The sequence below is a fragment of the Malaya genurostris genome, chromosome 2, assembly GCF_030247185.1.
Source record: "Malaya genurostris strain Urasoe2022 chromosome 2, Malgen_1.1, whole genome shotgun sequence".
In the NCBI taxonomy this organism is placed as follows: Eukaryota; Metazoa; Arthropoda; class Insecta; order Diptera; family Culicidae; genus Malaya; species Malaya genurostris.
Genome location: NC_080571.1, coordinates 9,562,956 through 9,582,663, shown reverse-complemented (window position 1 = coordinate 9,582,663; position 19,708 = coordinate 9,562,956). Strand labels below are relative to the sequence as shown.

The 19,708-nt window shown below is 38.3% G+C and overlaps 3 protein-coding genes across 4 annotated transcripts; 1 reads left to right on the top strand and 2 right to left on the bottom strand.

Annotated features, from left to right (window-relative positions):
• Positions 1-2,205: 2,205 nt before the first annotated feature.
• LOC131432196 (uncharacterized) lies at positions 2,206-4,875 on the bottom strand. 2 transcript variants are annotated; one of them, XM_058598331.1, is made up of 6 exons: positions 4,458-4,875; positions 3,771-4,403; positions 3,495-3,629; positions 3,103-3,238; positions 2,717-3,042; positions 2,206-2,655 (listed from the first exon to the last, which is right to left on the bottom strand). In XM_058598331.1, exons 1-6 carry the CDS (start codon positions 4,645-4,647, stop codon positions 2,495-2,497), a joined length of 1,581 nt encoding a protein of 526 aa, XP_058454314.1. In that variant the 5' UTR covers positions 4,648-4,875; the 3' UTR covers positions 2,206-2,494. The 2 variants fall into 2 exon arrangements, with proteins under 2 accessions (XP_058454314.1, XP_058454313.1); XM_058598330.1 differs by having other exon boundaries at positions 2,209-2,655; positions 3,495-4,403.
• Positions 4,876-7,705: 2,830 nt separating this feature from the next.
• LOC131431946 (uncharacterized) lies at positions 7,706-9,618 on the top strand. The gene is made up of 3 exons (XM_058597926.1): positions 7,706-8,223; positions 8,282-8,549; positions 8,610-9,618. Exons 1-3 carry the CDS (start codon positions 7,783-7,785, stop codon positions 9,518-9,520), a joined length of 1,620 nt encoding a protein of 539 aa, XP_058453909.1. The 5' UTR covers positions 7,706-7,782; the 3' UTR covers positions 9,521-9,618.
• A 2,450-nt stretch (positions 9,619-12,068) lies between these two features.
• LOC131433081 (uncharacterized) lies at positions 12,069-17,720 on the bottom strand. The gene is made up of 3 exons (XM_058599845.1): positions 15,225-17,720; positions 13,561-14,810; positions 12,069-12,636 (listed from the first exon to the last, which is right to left on the bottom strand). The coding sequence occupies exons 1-3, from the start codon at positions 17,718-17,720 to the stop codon at positions 12,069-12,071; spliced, it is 4,314 nt and encodes a 1,437-aa protein (XP_058455828.1).
• Positions 17,721-19,708: the final 1,988 nt, after the last annotated feature.

The window sequence follows — 19,708 nt, the reverse complement described above, 5'->3', positions numbered from 1 at the left end:
TAATATGATTTGACTTTCCTTGATTGTGCTGTAACGGTTGTTCTGAGTTGATCTTTCTGTACACAAAAATTACTCAGCATAGCAAGTAATTTTATTTTTCAGTGAAAGAACATGTTCCAAAACTCGCTTTCAAGACCCGAGGAAACTAACTTTTAAATTTGAAAAAATACGTTTTGGTGTTTTTATGGTATGTAGGGCTTATAGGGAAATAGGTCTATGGTAATAAACCTTTTCGTGTTTTCCAAACAACCTTATCCCATCCTATTGTGCGTAGTCGTTTTCATAACGAAAACCTGTTTTTTTTATCTGCAGCTGCTAATACCTTGCCAGATCAAACAAGTTTGAACTTGCTAGGGATATCACCTCTATCAATGGCTTTATAGATCGTTTGTCAACGGTACTGCCCATAACCCATCTTCACGAACGCTTCATCATCCTCGTATTTCGTAAGAAACCTCATTGTAGAATATTCGGGCACGTCTTCAATTCATTAGAATCCAGTATCCTGTTTGGTTGCTTACTGGCCTGAAAAGAGCACAATCCTTCTCGCAGCCGACACATTTGAAGGTACTTTGGCTGAAATTCATGCCTTCGATTTTTAAGTTCCACTACGATGCTTGCTACGATCCTGTCGATCGATAGTATGCCGCTCAGAGAAAGGATTGAGAATGCTGCACACGGTCGATTTAGAAAATTTTGACGAAGATAGTTTTTATGTTAAGCTAATAAGCATCCTGAACCCTATGCAACCTAGGAGCTCAGTATTACTTTTTCATGAAATTATTCCGATATCAGTCAAATATAGCTCAAACTTGTAGCGATATCCTCAGTAAGTACGGCGTCTTATGTTGTGTTAGAAAAAGGTATTTTCATCTGGGCTAAGGAGACTCGGTGTTATGACACCATGAGACTATCATTGATAGTCCAGTGAAAGTTAAGTCCATTGGGCGCTAGACGAAAATTAACTGGCAATTTAACCCAGTTTTTGTTCCATCAACTATTAAACATTTCAAGTGAGAGGACGTCAATCAAAAGGAAGATGAAGATTATTTTAACAATCTCTATGCTAACATTTAGTTTATGTAACAATACATCGAAATGCATCACGTCTAGTTTGATACAATGCACTCATTTCTTCTTAAGCTGAAGGGCAGTAAAATAAAATGATTTCTATGTACCGGTTTTGTTTATAAAAGTTTTAGAAGGGGCTACGCTATGTTCTGATAAACTGTAACAAATCATAGCCGATAGCATTTTTTCACGTTAGACGCATATCTCTTTCGAATTGGATTCTCCTAGACTAATCATGGTTCTTGTGGCGAAGGTTATCGGTATATTGATCATGTCGCGTGGAATATCGTGATGTCAGATCTAAACTAATAAATTCCGTACGAATCCAAGGTAAACTATCCAATGTTATAGTTCGCGACATTCTTGCTTACATGAAACTTCTTTATCATTTCATAAAGTCAATTGGAGTTTCAATTTAATAATTGGCCCTTTTGATGTGGGTGTTCCTTTATCTTTATTTTCTATATAGGAGTGCAAATCAGAAACTCGAGGAAAAATACACGTAGAAATGTGGTCAGGTTTTAAACACTTACAGCTCAGTATATTTTTTTTATCAATTATTAATATTATTTCTTAGTTTTAGTTCGAGTCCATTAGTTCAACCAATAGTTAAGTTCAACCAATAGTTAAATTTAAATAATAAAAATATATATCGGAGTTATATTAGGATAAGAATTCTATGTAAAAGTGATGCTACGGCAAAGAAAAACTTATGTAAACTGCCTCAAGAAATAAAAGTACATATGAAAAAATAGCATTTTGTGTTCGTTTATACAGGTATTAGAGAGACAAACCAGCACTCTGATTCGTTGCTTTCCTGGGTTCGATCCCGAACCCCTTCAATAGATTTTAACAGTTTTTGCAACCAAAAAGGCAAATGTCCATGATGTTAAAATCTCTATAGTAAAATTTAAATGTTCAAAATTCTATCTAAGTAAAATTATGATTTAATTTTCTCTCGTTGTCAATACATATAAATATGGCTAAAAAGATACACAAGCTATTACGTACTTATCAACACATACAAATAACCATATCTATAACAGTTATAACATATTTCATACCTTTCTTCCGTTAGAAACGTAAAACTTTGCCGAACCATACACATATAATCCGATGGAAGCGCCTTTAGCCTGCGCAAACTTGATACCGATCTGACACCGGGAGCGGATTTATTATCAAATTGAATCATAAAGATCGTTGCTATTCATTATTCAATTGAAGGTAATCGGATGCGTGAATGGAAAGTGACCGGCAGAAGAAACCTTGTCTTGCTCTGCTGTCACGAAAGTCATTGTTGATTCTTGTGTAAGTACAGGGAGATTCTTTTTGCGTTCTAGACAGTTGCTGTTCTTTCATTTGACGTCTTGGTGTATTAGATTGTGAACTAAGCTCATGAAGAAACCTGCCTTTAATCACTCTGCTAATCAGAATAGGTGGCATTGACCACAGGAAGACCTCGACACACCATAGCATAGCGAATTCGCTTTGGTAACCACTTCCGTCGACGGAACACTGTCAGCAGTCTTAATAAATTATCATCGCAATGTTCATCCAGTGTGGAACCAGATAATTTCTTCCATTCTGTATAATTTATAAATGCATTAATTTTTATTCTGAATACAAGTCTATATCGTTTACTCACGCAGCATGCCGTGCTTAAACGCTGTTGGATCTAGATCAATAACGGAATAGTCTCGAAACTTCGGATTGGCCGTTGGAATCCAGCCAGCGACCAGCAGTATAGAATAATAATCCGTATAGAAATCAGTCAACACCCATAAAGAACCAACAACTGCCGCACATTTTCCGATATTATAGTACAGATGACTTCCGGTCATTTCACTGAACAGTCCGTTGGAATGAAGCCTCACCGAATCGCATCCCATGAGGAAGATTAAACTTTTTATGTCGTGTTGGAGAATCGTGTCTCCGTCTATAAACTGCAGACCGCTGCCATGACCGTTGTAGCTGCAATATTGATGAAGGCAATGAAGGTGTACGCAGAAGTATAGAAATGCATATCATTACATCATTACATCTGCCTCTTGGAGAATTTTAGTGAATTCGCCATCCGCTGGAGGTTGATCAGCAATTAATTTGAAATCCGGATACCACTCCTTGTAGAAAGTTCGCAACCGAGCACTCATTTTAGGTAAACTGTTATCTGAAAATAGATACTTTTACGGTTGATCATAACTTGTCATACCGACACAGTACCGAGTACGACCGTGCAGTCTTTTATATAATTGTCTAGTGCTGGTCATGAGCAGTGTGAACCCACTATTACTCATGCGATCAAACACAAAATATGTAAATTTGTAATTTATAGTATCTTTCTGGCTATTCTGTTAAAAAATCTACTTGATACATTTTTGTCAATTCGAAGTACAGTGTAAATTATAGAAAAGCTGATTACCTACCCGGATTAATGATAGTGTGACACTTTTTCGCTGGCAGTCGTAAATATCCACCGGACATTGCAGTATGATGCGCTATATATAACTGCCAGAGGATTCTAAAGGAACCAAGACGGCTGAATTCTTGATTAGTGTTCACTGCTTCCCAAGGATAGCCATCGAGCAATTCGCCGACAATCAACAAACAAGGATAGCAATTGAAAATTTGGCTTTTTTCAAATTTTTGTTCTTTTAAAACGATGAGAAAATTGTACAACTTCGTCAGAGAATCGTTATCACCTTTTGTCATTTCACACGAGAAACGGTAGATAGCCTCCTGGTCAATCATATCCAGACGTCTCGCGACTAATGAGATTAGTAATTGGTTTCGCTTACTGTGTTTGTTTAAGATGCAAAAATCTTCCACTCGATTGAAAATTTCTGACTCTAATTGTTGATTTTTTGTTGAACTGAATTTTCCACTAAACAGTACGATCCAAGGACCAAGCCATGAAGTTAGACGATCAATTGCGCTAGTAATGTAAGCTTCAATCTCCTCATGACGCAACACACCAGTCCGAATCTCTTCTATTAGATAGTGTTTTACTTTTTCTGGAATTAAGGACAAGTTCGAATAGAAATCGGGATCGTTCGGAGGATCGATACGAATCATTATTGGTCTGTTGTCCATAATTTCTGAATTGGGATACGTGAACAACACGATATCAATTGATGTATTCTCTTGCAACAGCTGTCGATGTGTCAAAACATTCCAGTGGGGCGTGTACGATTTATTAATTTGAACAATGGACCACTGCTCTGGAACTTGTTTACAACGTTGATATATACTTTCGAAACCATCTGTTGGGTTTTTTTCAGATGTGACTATTGAATCGTTTTTAAGTTGACAAAGTAGAGAAACGAGAGAACTTTCTGAAAATGAAAACTGTTACCTGAAATGTTTTAAATTGAATGTATACTTTTTACCGTTTTGTGGTAGCTTGCGGCCAACATTATCAAATTTGTTGTGTATCCCCGCGCACAAAGCCTCCGTAGCATAGTATATTGCATCCTTTTCTCTGCCATCACGTAAAGCACGATCGGCTTCACGGAGTAATTTCGGATGATATAAAGCAATGTTATGATTCTTATCTATATGCTTTGTACTAGTGTTCATACCGGCATACAATATTGAACAACCCTAAACAGAACAGTGTGAATAACCTAAAACAAATTCAAATGCTTCTCTTGAACGAAGAAAAGGTTTTGCAAATAAACACAAAAAATTGTGGATAAAACAAGTAACTTATCACTATTATACCACTGCATAACACAAAAGAAGTGAAGACGCGGTAAATAATATACGCTATTTCAGAATTAAACTGGATAATATCTTATTTTTCAATAACGGTCAGTGACAGGCAGAGTTGCCAAGGTTCCAGATTTATCTGACCAAATTTTATTCGACTCTACACGCAGAGAAATGGAATTTATTCAAAATAACAAAACAGTCAGTACACTGAAAATCATTTTTACCTATTTTTTGAGGAGAAATCACTCATTGTCGAGCTCTTCTATAAGCTACCCAAGATCAGGTCGTAACCTACCCAAACTTTGACTTGATCGTAAAAAATGGGTACATTTACATAAATTTTGAGGTCATCACTCGTTACCTTAAATTGGGTAGATGAACTTTAGTTTATTTTGGGAAGATTTTTACCCAAAATTAGGCAGCGGCTGGTAAAAGTGTAGATTACTAAATTTTATTTACACTCAGAAAAATAATACAGTAACCCTAACCTGTTCCTCATGCTCATTTCAACTATGCATTCAAATAATAATAACGACCATGATATCAGATTATTTACCATCTGCATTGTACCAAACACTAGAACAAAAACTCTACAGCATGATTATACTATTTGTCTTCATGACTTTTCTGGCGTGGTAATTCTGACAATCATTAAAATAAGAACAAAATAGTCACAATGACAATTACAAGCAAGGTAAAATTGAACTTTCGGTCATCATAAAGTTGAGAAGTGATATAGTTATGACTACCATGAGAGTAAGTTCTTCTTCAGAATATAATAATGTTACCATGAATAAACATATAGTTGTATAGAGATTGTCAAGTTTGAAAGCACTATACATATTGTTCATATCAACATAATTTAGGTAGAAAGAATATCGTCGTATGGTGTTTTTCAACTGACTATGTATTTTCTCAGTGCGACTATATAAAATGTCAATCAACGCGTCTGATTTTTTTAGTGTCACATGAAGCTTCATTGCAGCGGCAGATTTCGTATTCCAACTACGAAATAACGATTTCTTGAAAAAATTGTTAAATTTTTTAATAGAGCCCAATTTTACTTCAGCATTGGTCTTGCAGGTAAGTAAATTTCACTAAGATTTTTGTGCATAAGTACTGGCAATGTTAATGTTTCGACTGTATTTAAATTCAAGTTTTTGAAAGGAAAAATTGATGCTGAAATAATCATTGGCGATTATCTTGCGGATCCTCAATATTTGAACGGTAAAGCCCTTTAATGTTTTATAATTTAATACTGCAAGTCCTTATATGCTGTTTTCAGAAGATGATGAAGATACAGAACTGAAACAGATAATTTTGGACGAGTTTCAACTTCCTCTGGAAATCTATGCAATATTGATTCGTAAGTTGAAACTAACTTTAGTAATAGCTTTTTCCATGTATTACAAATGTGGCAATTTTCTATAAATAACAAACATTTCTGCCAGAACACGGTAGAATCTTCGATTATTTGAAGATAAACATAAACATAAACACATAAACATGCTCTGCGGTAAAAATTAGTTTCCTGGGATAAAAGCACTCTATTTGCACAAGATAGGTGTTGCATCCATAATTGTTCATAGCTAGATGAATACAAGCCAAGTACATCAAAGCAACGGTTCATTCATCTTCCCACCGAGATTTGTGGACAGGTTCTGGATACTGTATTAAAAAACAATGATAAGCAAAATTGTTACAAATTTCTACGCAAAACATAGCGAACTTGATTCGGAACATCGTAAATACTTGGCACATATCGTAGTCGATCGATATATCGCCAATGATGAATATTTTTCACTAGCGGATATGAAAGCTTTTTCGGAAATAATATCCGATAAATTTCCTAATGAGTTTTCCGTTAAGTTTCTATGCATATACTTCTAATAGTAATTTTTGTATAACGTTTTTTCCACACTTTTATAGGAATTGTATTGTTCTCCAAGAAATAAAGACGCTGGTAAAAAAACCCTTTCGGTTTATTATACGATCGGTTTCATAACAGAAACAATAAAACGTAAAAAAAAGCAACGAGTTGCTAATTTTGATTGCCTACAAGCGATCAAAAAACAAGCTCTTGCGCTAACAAGCTAAGTCCTGGCATTCTTAGTGTACAGACTCATTGCATGGCTAGTACTATGGATCCTACTGACACTAAGAATCCTTCCAGGTCGGGGCTCGAACATACGACAACTGGCTTGTAAGACCAGCGCCCTATGCATTGAACCACCAACCCGGGTCGCTAACAACTGAAGGTAAATTTATCATCATATAACAGTTGGAAGTAATAAATATTCAAAATCAGAATCAATTACTAGAAGTCGCTTGTTTCATTGCTGAAAAAAATTGGCTCAGAAACAACATAGCAACAAGGGGCAAATGACTAATCTCTAGACAAACTCATACTAATAAACTCATTTCATTCCAAATAAGCTTCTCTAATCTCATTTAATCCCAACTAGTCTAGATAAGTTTGGGTAATTTAAAGGGAATCCAACCTAGTTTTGCCTAATCTTGTTTTAAGTGTATTTGTCATTCGTGCTCGCAAACAGAGATGCCATTTATACCATTATGCCATTTATATTACCTTTATTTCAATTTAGTTCATTTTAAACTGATTTTGCAAGTTAAATTTACTTTGGACAGGAACACGCAACTAAAAAAATTGTTATTTTTATCTTAATATTTATTGAAACAAATTAATCCACTGAAAAAAATCAAATATCTTTTTTGTAGTTCCAAGCAACAATATTCACTACAAATTTTCTTGTGTCACTATTTCAATGAAATAAATCGTTCCGTGAATCCAAAATTTAGTTACTTTTACAATATTTTTTTTCTGCGTGTAAAAAGGCAATTTAAATGTGGCAACCCTGATCACCAGTGTATTTTACATCGTGGTATTGTGTGATCCTTCATCCTGCGTTCAATACGTTATACATAAGCGCGTTTATCTCAATAGTGCTTATCTATTTTGTGATACCTACAAGAAATATAATGGAGCAAAAGACATACCAAAAAGATCAAGATTTTGATCTAATTCGAATCACACATTATATAAATCCGCATAACTTTTGGTTCAAGCATGAATCTGCTTACTTATTCAATGCGGAGGAGCAAAACTTTCAGATGGAAGTGAATAAATTCTGCGAGATGACCTACGGCCGTGGCAATATAAATTGTGGTGTCTACACCCCCAAACAAAAAGGAGAACTGGTAGCAGTGTTTTATTTTCAATTATCTCGTTGGATTCGTGCCGAGGTAGATGAAATCATGCAGGAATTGAACGGTCAAATAAACTGTAATTTGTGGGCCATTGATGAAGGAGTTCCAGTCAAGTCAAGCTGTCAATATATCAAACCTTTGCCGGAAAGATTTGGTTGTGCGGAAACTAGTGTGAAGCATGGCGGAATTGAGCTGATTCTCCCAGCTGAATCTGTCAGTATATTATTCAGATTAAACTATTCTGTATGAGATTATAGGTGTTCTTTCTTAGGGATACAACTATTTGGAAGGAAGATTGGTCACCAGTATGATTAAAGAATGGTGTCCGGGCGTGGTTCGTGTTTTTGAAACATGCATCGAGGAAGCAGTGTCTATAAAGTTTTGCAATTTGCGACGACATAAGGTTAAAGAAATCGACATTTATTTTGGAACAATGAAAATCACTTCACACCAGAACGTGACTAATAATGCAACAGATCTTTTGAAAAAAGCTGGTGGTGAGATGGTAATGCTGGTGGATAAAGCAGAGTTCTACGATAGTAATCACGAAAATCTACCATGATTAAGCATACATTTAATGCTCTGTTGTTTTTTTTCAGAAATTTCTCGCCTACGAACTCTAGACATGAAGCGGTTTGAAAATAATGACCGTAATGAAAACATGAAATATCATACTAATACTTTTCGGCCGGAATATTCCACTTACAGCAAACCACGAGAGAAATTTCGGTTTCGTAATAATTATATTATTGAGCAAGCTCGTGAAAAGTTCCTAGAATGGGACATGCGGAACACAGCATCATCCGTAATAACAACTAATGATGCTATGGCTGACTCTCTCCAGTCACGTACATCCGAACTGCCCGATGAAAGTACAAATCTGGCTTCGAAAATTAAAGGAAGACGGGTGCCCGAACTTGAATACTCGGAACTAGTCAACGAATCTTTCTCAGATGATGAAGAACCACCAAAAGTAGAATTACAAATACCGGAACAAACAAAACAGCTGAAACCTGCTTCAGTATCTGAAAATCGCACAGTTATTCAAAGTAGCGCTCGAGCTTATCAGCGACCAGAAAATAGAACATACGATAAAAGCGTTTCTGATTTACTACCTGCACTAAACAAAATAAAACTTCGCCGTCAGCCATATGATATAAAACAAACAGCTATGGCAGAGAGTTCTTTCAACAGTAATAAGGCAACTGTTAGTGCGCCTTCGGCACTGAACATAGTACCTGCTGGTTTCAATTTAGGTAATGTGGAATTTTCAGCTGGATCAGTTATTCTTGGCGCGGAAAAAACTAGCAATTTAAGCGATAGAAAAGCAATGTTGGATCACTTTCATAAAGACCCTAAAACTACTGTAACAAGTAGAACAAAGTTGCGCAAACACCGGAAGCAGCAACGTGGTTCAGATGATTTGGATTCCTCTGTGGACGAGAAAATTATTAGAAATATAACATATACTCCTGTCAAATCGTACAATGATACCGATGATCAGTGGTAATATTTACTACTAATAGAAATGTTGATATTTTTTTGTTATTCCTTGCGTTTGATTTTTTATTTTTTTGTTTATAATCACATGTGGAATTAAACGAAATGAATTGAAGTAAGAAACATTTTTTTTAAATCAAGAATACTTAAGGTTATTTTGCGGATTACTCTTCTTTCAATCAACAAATTGCAATAAAATCGGATAAAATATGTTCGCTTCGGTTCTAAAAAGCAAAACAACACTATTAAAAAGGGAGCAAATTCTTGAGACACCATTCGTCTTCGACTATTCAGTGCATAGCAATTCGACTTAAAGGGGCTAATAATACCGTTTGGCATAATGGTTATTTGGCAAATGTCTATTTGGTACAACAGTCATTTGGTATAAAATTTACAAATCTTTGGTATTGCGATGGTCATGGTCATTGATGCCAACGCCGCTGTTCAGACCTTTTCTAATGTTTTGATGTATGCGATTGATTTCTTCGTGCCAAAACGATCCGGACGTGGCAAACTGTTGAATTAAGACACTTGAAAACTACCAAAAGAGCTGCTCTGAAACAATACTTCAAATATGGTGGATATGTTCTGCGAAATCATGTGAAGATAAATCAGATATACAAAAAAAAAACCGCGAAGCGTTGCCATGCACGTTATTTAAATAATATACAACGTACAATGAAATCTAACCCGAAAGCTTTCTGGAAGCATGTTAATGAGCAAAGGAAAGAATTTGGTTTGCCATCACAAATGTAATTCGGAGATCGTATTGGTTCGTCTAATCGAGAAATTTGCCAGCTGTTCTCGGAAAGGTTCGCAAGTGTTTTCTCTTGCGATTTTCTATCTCCGCAGGAAATAGAACGCGAATAATGTTCCTGTATTCAATTATGCTTCGCACTCGATCAATATAGACGAGGAATCGATACAAACGGCAATCGTTGGTATGAAGGCTTCCACCTCTGCAGGCCCAGACGCCATACCAGGAGTCATCTTAAAGAAATGTTCAACCGGGTTAATTGCCCCCATTTGCCGTTTATTTAATATGTCACTAGCTACGGGAGTATTCCCCAACTTATGGAAAGCTTCATTCATGTTTCCGGTCTACAAGAAGGGTGACAAAAGATATATAAACCAACTACCGTGGTATAACTTGTATAAGCGCTATCCCCAAGCTGTTCGAAAAAGTAATACTCCCAACATAGGTTTATGCCTAGGCGTTCCACAACCACCAATCTATTATCCTTTACATCTTACGTGACCAACGCCATGTCAAATGGTTTTCAGACGGGCGTAATCTATACCGATCTTTCCTTCGCCATGACATAACAATAGCAAAATTGGATCGACTTGGTTTTGGTACAAACGTCCTTCGATGGATACAATCATATCTCAGGAATCGTCATCTTGTGGTTAAAACTGACGATTGTGTTTCGGAAGATTATGTTGCAATATCTGGAATTCCGCAGGGAAGCCATCTCGGCCCTTTGATCTTCTTGCTTTACTTTAACGACGTTAATTTTTCTCTGGTAGGATCGCGCATATCTTTTGCAGATGACCTCATGATCTACCGTGTTATTGGCAACTCAGAGAATGTGACGACAAATGGCAATCTTTTCGGATTGGTGCAACTTGAATCACATGACCGTTAATCCAGAAAAATGCTCGATCATTACGTTAATCAAATCGAGTCGATTCAACGTAGATTCGTTCGATTCGCTCTTCTTTGTTTACCTTGGACCAATCTTCATCTACTACCGAGCTATGAAAGTCGCGGATTGCTAATCGGTCTAGACACACTGCAAGTAAGATAGGAGCTATCGCGTGCGTTAATGATAGCAGATGTTTTGAACGATAGGATCGACTGCCCCACTTTGCTCTGTGAAGTCAACATCAATGTTCGTCCTCGAGCTCTCCGTAACAACGCTTTTCTTCGACTTACTTTACGCCGCACTAACTACGGGATAAACGGTGCGATTATCGGCTTACAACGGTCATTCAATCGAGTGTCATCTGATTTCGACTTCAATCTCACGGCATAAAACAAGGGCCAAATTCTTACATAGTATTAGAATTAATCATTAGGACCATATCGTGTCTCTTGATTTTACAATAAATAAAATAAAATAAAAAAATAAAAATTTAGCATATAAGATCAACATGCTGCTCGAAACAATTTGTTCTAATTTACTGAGATTCTGAAAGATCTAATGCAACTAGATAAAGTTGAGTCGCCGGCGCACTCGCGGCCTTCGATCGTCTTGACCTGAATCATTTATGATAAACAGAAAAATTTGTTAGCACTCTGAGTGAATTGCTTATATATAATGATTGTCTAGCGAATCTTAATGGACTGTATGCTAAAATATGCTCCGTCGAAGAACATAACTCAAAGGCGTGTCTTCTGGTGAAGGTATCAACTCAAACTAAAACTTTATTCCTCTTATTTTACACGGGTAGTGGTAATCTGTAACAAATTCAACGTATAGGTGTATCAGTTGCCAAATGAAAACGGTGTGTTGCTAGAATCAACATCTTCCGGGGGGTTGAAATGGTTGATTTCAAGGTTCTTCGTTATCCAGTGGCAACAAACAAACTTTTTTAACAGCTCTTGTCGTCGTACCATTCTGCGTTTTCAATCGAACTACGCGAGTGTGGCCATCTGGTCCTGGGCATAGTTCTGTGATGCGGCCAAGTGCCCATCGAAGAGATGAAGTATTTTCGTCCACAAGTAAAACCAAAGCGCCGACCCGAAACTTTGTCACCTTGAAGTCCTTCTGTCGTGTTTGCAGTTCGTGTAAATAATCATTAACCCATCGTTTCCAAAATTTTTGTTTCAAATCTTGTACAAACTGCCAGCGTGACAGTCTTCCTGCAGGTATATGGCTATAGGATGGCTCGGGAATGGCGTGTAGTTCTCGACCAATGAGGAAGTGAGCAGGAGTTATTGCACTGTAGTCGTTGGGATCGTTCGATACTGGAGTAAGAGGTCGAGAATTTAAAATAGCTTCTATTTGAGCTAGGACGGTAGATAATTCTTCATACGAAAGTTTGTGTTCAGCTAACACCGACTTCAAGTGGAATTTCGTGGATTTGACACCCGCCTCCCAAATCCCCCCGAAATGCGGACTGCGGGGTGGAATAAAAGACCAGTCAATGTTATTTTGCGTACAATACTCGTTCAGAAGTCGTTGGTGCTGTTCATCTTGGAATAATTGAGCAAGTCGTCTCATTTCATTAAATGCGCCTTCGAAATTAGTTGCGTTGTCTGAGTATAATCTTCGAACGAGGCCACGACGACTCACGAATCGCTGCAACGCACCCATAAAGGCTTCCGACGTCAAATCAGACACGGCTTCCAAATGAAGAGCACGAGTGGCCATGCAAACGAAAACACAAACATAACCTTTCGTGACCGCTGCGTTCCTCAGCTTCAAATTGGAACGAATTTGAAATGGTCCTGCGAAGTCAACCCCGGTATGATGAAAAACTGGTGAGGGTTGTACACGGTAATCTGGCAAGTTACCCATCAACTGGGTAGATTTGGACGGCTTCATCCGGAAACAAGGTATACAGCTATGGATCAACTTTCGGATTGTATTTTTCACCCTGAGTGGCCAATACTGCTGTCGAACAAGCGCCAAAAGACCTCGTTGTCCCACGTGCAAGTTGCTGCGATGAAGATGTCTGATCAAACAAATCGTGTAGGGATGCTTTTCTGGAAGTAAGACCTGATGTTTTTGTTCATAAGGTATAGCTGCATGCTTCAATCGACCTCCAACGCGCATTACACCATCCTCAATGATGGGGTTTAAATTTCGAATCGTGTTAGGTATCTCCTTATTTGACTTTATCGCCTTCAATTCTAGCTCGAATGACTCCTTTTGAACAAGACGAACGATCAATTTAGAAGCTCGCATCATCTCATCGCAATTGGGAAGTCCCTTAGTTAGCTGCTTCCTCCCAGCTCGTATATAGTCACAAAAACGTATCACATAAGCCATTGCCCGTTGTATGACTAGCAATCGGCTAACTCTGTTGAAAATTGCTAACCTGGGTTGAATTGGTGAAGTTAGCAAAACAATACGCTTTATTTCCGGTACATCTTCGTCAGCAATTGGTTCAGGTGGTTGAATCGCTGGATGAGTTGATTGAAGAGCTGGGGGTCCATACCACCAAATCTGACACTGCGCTAAGTCCTGTGGTGGCACCCCTCGTGATATCAAATCGGCAGGATTTTCCTTCGATGGGATATACCGCCAAATGAAACTACCAGTAAGCTGCTGGATCTCTCGAACACGATTCCCCACATACACTGGGAGAGCGTCAAGTGATTTGCTAATCCAACACAGAACTATCTGAGAATCACTCCAAAGTACTACATGCTGAAATTTCGTATCTAGAGCTGCCAATAATTTCACCGCCAGTTTAGACACTAAAACTGCAGCCAACAGCTCCGCTCGCGGTGTGGTTATCTGTTTTTGTTTCTCCTTTTTCTTAGGTAGTATTCTGGATTTACTACACAACAGCCTCATATTCACTGTTCCATCCCTGCGCAACAACCTGGAATAGATGCATGCACCATATGCCAAGTCAGATGCGTCTGCGAAACCGTGCAATTCGTATTCGCAGACTTCTTCGCAGAAAATCCACCTTGGAATTCTCACGTCGTTCAAGCTGCATAGCTGTCTGTGGAACTCACCCCACAACTGTTCCATCTCTGTGGGTACCGGTTGGTCCCACTGCAAGTCAAGAGACCACAACTCACGCATGATTATTTTGGCGGAAGTGATTACAGGGCCCAGAAATCCCAGTGGATCAAATATTTTCGCAATCTGGCTAAGTATTTTTCTTTTCGTTAGATAACTTGTCCAAGGTATGTCGACTGGCACAAGAAATGTAAACATATCGTCCTGGGGATCCCAAGCAACTCCTAGAGTCTTCATCAACACGTTAAAATTCGAATTTCCGAAGTTCACGCCGTCTTCCCGCTTTTCTTCAGGTATTTCAGACAATAATTCTTCCGAATTTGAACAGAATTTGTGTATATCAAAACATCCCTTTGCTAATAAACCAGCTACTTGGTTCTTCAGCTCGATAGCACCTTCCAACGTATTCGCGCCGGTTAGCACATCATCCATATAGGAGGATCGTTTAACAACATTTGCTGCCATGGGAAAATTTTCTTCTTCGTCGTCGGCCAGCTGGCAAAGCACCATAGTGGCTAAAAACGGTGATGATTTTAAACCGTATGTAACGGTTTGTGGATCGAATGTTCGAAGTGACTGATTCAAGTTTTCTCTCTGTGGGATACGACTTGATAAACAGCAACCTACATATACGACTGATGAGCAGACCATTCGCTCGGCCTTTCACGTAGCGACCGCCGAAGAGGTAAGTCATGGTAATCCAGTATCGTGCTGAGTGATTCTTCCTAGTGCAATTCTAAATTCCACAATGGCGATCCTGCCAGTATTGTTGCATTTCAACAGTAACATATTGAGGATAAACCTGACAAAATTAAAACGAGAATCACTCAGCACGATGAATTAATGACAAAGTGTTTCCGTAGTGTAACAAACGCGAAAAATATTTCAAAATAAACGATTCAGACCAAAATGGCCCACAAGTTTAGCACAGAATACGTTTTTCTGCACGAGTTAATGTGGATATATATGTAAATTCCACACTCTCCAAACAATCCTCTGATATCGTACGTCATCTTTGTTTACTCCGACTTGCCGATACATTTTTGGGATATCGGCGGTGAAGGCATATTTGTATGACCGGAAGTTCAGTAAAATCGATACTAAATCGTTTTGAACGCAAGGACCTATCATCTGTGTTTGATTAATAGAAACACCGGAATCGGATGCGGCAGAACCATCGAAAACCACACGTAGTTTCGTGGTTGAACTACTCGGTTTCAGCACGTAGTGATGAGGTAAATAATACACTGTTCGTGGATCTTCGGTTACGTCCAATGTAATTTCTTTCATGTGGCCTAGGGACTCATATTCGCGTAGAAATTCTGTATATTGATGTTTCATTTCTGGATTCTTGTCAAGCCTTTGCTCAAGGCCCTGAAAGCGTTTAATCGCCATGTTTCTAGAATCACCAAGTTGCGGTTTTAACTCGTTGAATGGTAAACGAACCACATACCGTCCTTCGACTGTACGTTCGTGTGTTTCTTGAAAATGCTGAATACATTCTGCTTCCGTCGAACTGATTTCGTTTTGTGATTCACAGTACGATTCAATTTGCCAGAAACGATTCACTATTTCCCCGATGTCCTCATCTATGGTAGTGCAAAATGAGCTGACTGACTTCCGGTTTTCATTTGGGACAGGTCCGCTTAGTACCCAACCGAACTGGGTTTCTTGAAGAAGCGCCGTACTATTGGGCAGTCGCAAACGCCCCAACATCAGCATATCATAGAAGATTTCAGCTCCTAACAACATGTCTACTCTTCCAGGTACATTGTAGTATGGATCAGCCAGCTCAGCGCCAGCAGGCAGCGTGAGTGATAAGACATCTACTTTCGTAAGCGGTAAATTTCCAGTAATTTTAGGTACCACAAGCAATTCAAGACAAACAGCGTAATTGCTGATTCGTGATCTTATCGTGGTCTGAATTTTGAATCGAATCCGAGTACGAATATCATTAAGTCCACTAACTGACACATTAGCTGATTCTTTCTTCAAGGACAGCAGTTGAGTAAATTGCTCTGATATGAAATTCGTTTGTGATCCAGAATCTAGCAACACGCGACAAGGATACGTGTTACCTTCCTTACCTTGGACTAATATTACGGCGGTAGACAACAACATTTGCTGATTAGTTGCTTGGATTTGTGTACAGAATGTCGATGAACTATCAGGTTTCTTTGATTCTTCATGGGTTGGAGCAACGACGGTTTCTTCGACTATAGTCATTTGCTGTGTTGCCTTGTTTGATGATGTAGTAGGGCGTTCTTCGTGATTCTTCGATCGATCTTCATCATTATGCAATGTAGTGTGATGACGCTTACCGCATCTTTTGCACGAATGCTCAGATGTACATTCTGTTGTTCTATGTCCCTTTTGGAGACAATTGAAACAGGCTCCTGTTCGTCGTAACGTTGTGTAGCGATCTGAAAGATTAGCTTTCTTGTAGTCCTCACATCTCCACAATTCATGACTGCCGGAACAGTGCAAACATTTTCCAGTTGTAGTAACCAAACTTGTTGTTTTTAACTTCGGTTCTGCTGTAAATCGTAACGGTTTATCCATCTTAACCGATTTCTCACTCGGTTTAATTTTCTCCAACACTCGGCATCGTTCTCGTAGAAAATCCAATGTGGATTCATAATTTGGTAACTCATCCGTGGTCTGGTTCAACTCCCATGCCTTGCGTGTTTCATTGTCAAGTTTCGATGCGATTCTATTTATCAACATGCTTTCTCCTAACCCAATAACTGGCAAGCCAAGGTTTTTCAAAGCATCTACGTTCTTGGTACACGTATCTACCAGCTTTCGTAGGTCGGTGACGTTTTCCTTCATCAGTTTTGGAAGATCGAAAAGACTATCGATATGTTTGTCGATAATCATACGCCGGTCCTCGAATCTAGCAGTCAATATTCCCCAAGCAGCCAAGTAATCGTTATTATTTAAAATTTCCTGGTCGATGATTCCGGCAGCCTTGCCGGTAAGAGAATTCCGCAAATGATAAAGCTTTATTGCGGGTGATTCGAATTGATAGCGGTTCATGATTGTTTCAAACATTGATTTAAAGGCGTACCAATTTTCATAAGTACCGTCAAACGTAGGTAACGGTACCCTCAACGGAGGCAAGTGAGCTCCATTCACCGGTGCTGCAGCTGCTGGGACAACTGCTTCTCTGTTAGCTTCAATTTCTTCCTTTTTAATAGTTTCATCGAGCAGTTCAGTAATGAGAACGTACAATTCTCCATATAGGCTCTCGAACGCAATATAGGCTTCCTCAGTTTCCTCACGAATGTCTTCCCCAACGTTCAGACAATAAATCCGCTGTTGGCTGGTGTTGTACTCTGCATACGCACTTTCGATTGTTTTCAGCTGCAGTTGCAAAAAATATCTGCTCTCGCGGTTCCTATTAGGCACTTGCAGATCCAGCAACAAAGCCTGTTGTACTCTATTCAATCTCCTATGGATAGATTCCAATTGGATTTTCAACACTTTTAGTTCTTCGGCCATTTTGTTTTTACGTACTTTTTTCTTCTGACGCCGTTTTTGCACGCTAACTGAATTTATATCTTCTTCTTCACTACTCGCATCAAATTTTTCTCCCACTGTATTGCTTTTCGGCTTCACAGGAGTATGAATCATACTTTTTTGTCTATCGTCGCGTTTCAGCAGGTTTGCTCATTCGAATACAATCGTCGATCGAAATTGTACACTTTTCCGAAATCCTTCTTCCGAGAAGGTCAAATCATTTCCAAACAGGTCCGATCCGGTTTGAAGGACCAATGTCTAGCGAATCTTAATGGACTGTATGCTAAAATATGCTCCGTCGAAGAACATAACTCAAAGGCGTGTCTTCTGGTGAAGGTATCAACTCAAACTAAAACTTTATTCCTCTTATTTTACACGGGTAGTGGTAATCTGTAACAAATTCAACGTATAGGTGTATCAGTTGCCAAATGAAAACGGTGTGTTGCTAGAATCAACAATGATTTTGTGCTATTTACTATAGAATTCCAAAAAATGCTATTTTAACAAACATCATCGAAATATTTGGATCGAATATAAAATTCACATATTTCTTTTGAGTTTTCCTTACAAAACATCTCTCAAATAAAAGTGTCAACTTCTATAAAAATAGACTGCTTTTGACCTTTGTTTGGATCGTATTTCCATTCCCAGATCAACAGGATGAGATGGCTTTAAAATTTTAAACTGTCATTTAGAGCGAAAATGCACAAAACGAAGAATTTTTGTTACCTTGGGTCAAAAGTGTTAAATATGCCCAAAAAATTTTTTTTGTACTTTTTCAATATTCAAAGAAAAGTTTTTTGAAGAATCCCTTAGTAATATGAATGAAAACATGAGCTATATGACAAAGGCATCATCAACGTTCCGGTATCTAATCGCTTTTTGCACTCATTGACATAGACGTGATTACGGTACAGATGGCTATCGCTGGATTGAAGTCTTCGAGTTCTGCAGGCATGAAGGCATACCGGCAGTTATTTTGAATAAATGCTCGGCTGGAATAATATCACATCTTTATTGTTTATTCAGAACCTCATTAACTACAGCAGTGTTTCCAGATTTATGGTGAGCTTCGTTTATGTATCCGGTTTACAAGAAAGGCGACAAAACTACTACAAAACTGAACAACTACCGCGGTATCACTTCTCTTAGCGCAATTCCTAAATTGTGCGAAAAAGTAATTCTGACTCAAATTTTTAACCATTGCAAGCAGTACATTGATGATACTCAACACGGAAGCGTTCAAAAGCTACCAACCTTGTATCTTTCACATAATAAACGCAATGTTAGACGGACGTTATCTATACAGATCTCTCTTCCGCTTTCAATAAAACCAATCATGACATCACAATTGCAAAGTTAAATCGACGCAAACGTTATTTAATGGATACAATCATATCTATCAAAATTGATGATTGTGTTTCCAAGGAATTTGTCGCAACGTCTGGAATTCCACAGGGGAGTCATCTTGGCCCTTTGATTTTCTTACTGTGCTTCAATGATGATTTCGCTGATGACCTCAAGATCTATCATACCATTCGCAGCTTAGAAGATGTGGCATTCCTTCAACGGCAATTGGAAATCTTTGCGAATTGGTGCAAAACCAATCATATGATAGTGAATCCCGAAAAGTGCTCAATCATTACGTTCACAAGGAAAAAGTTACCGTTCAAATTCTAATATTATCTTGAAGGATTCATGATTAGTAGATCGACATGCGGCAAAGAACTTGGTGTCCTTCTGAGCAGTTATCGTTCAAACAGCACATTAACTAAATTGTTGCGAAAGCTTCTCGCTGTTTGGGATTCATATTTAGAATGACTGAACAAATAGTCAATGATATTTATTGCCTGAAGACTCTATACTGTACACTCGTTCGTTCTACTTTAGAATATTGCTCAGTAGTCTCGAACACTCTTTACCTTAATGGAGCTCATAAAATATAATCTATACAACGTTTTCTATACATA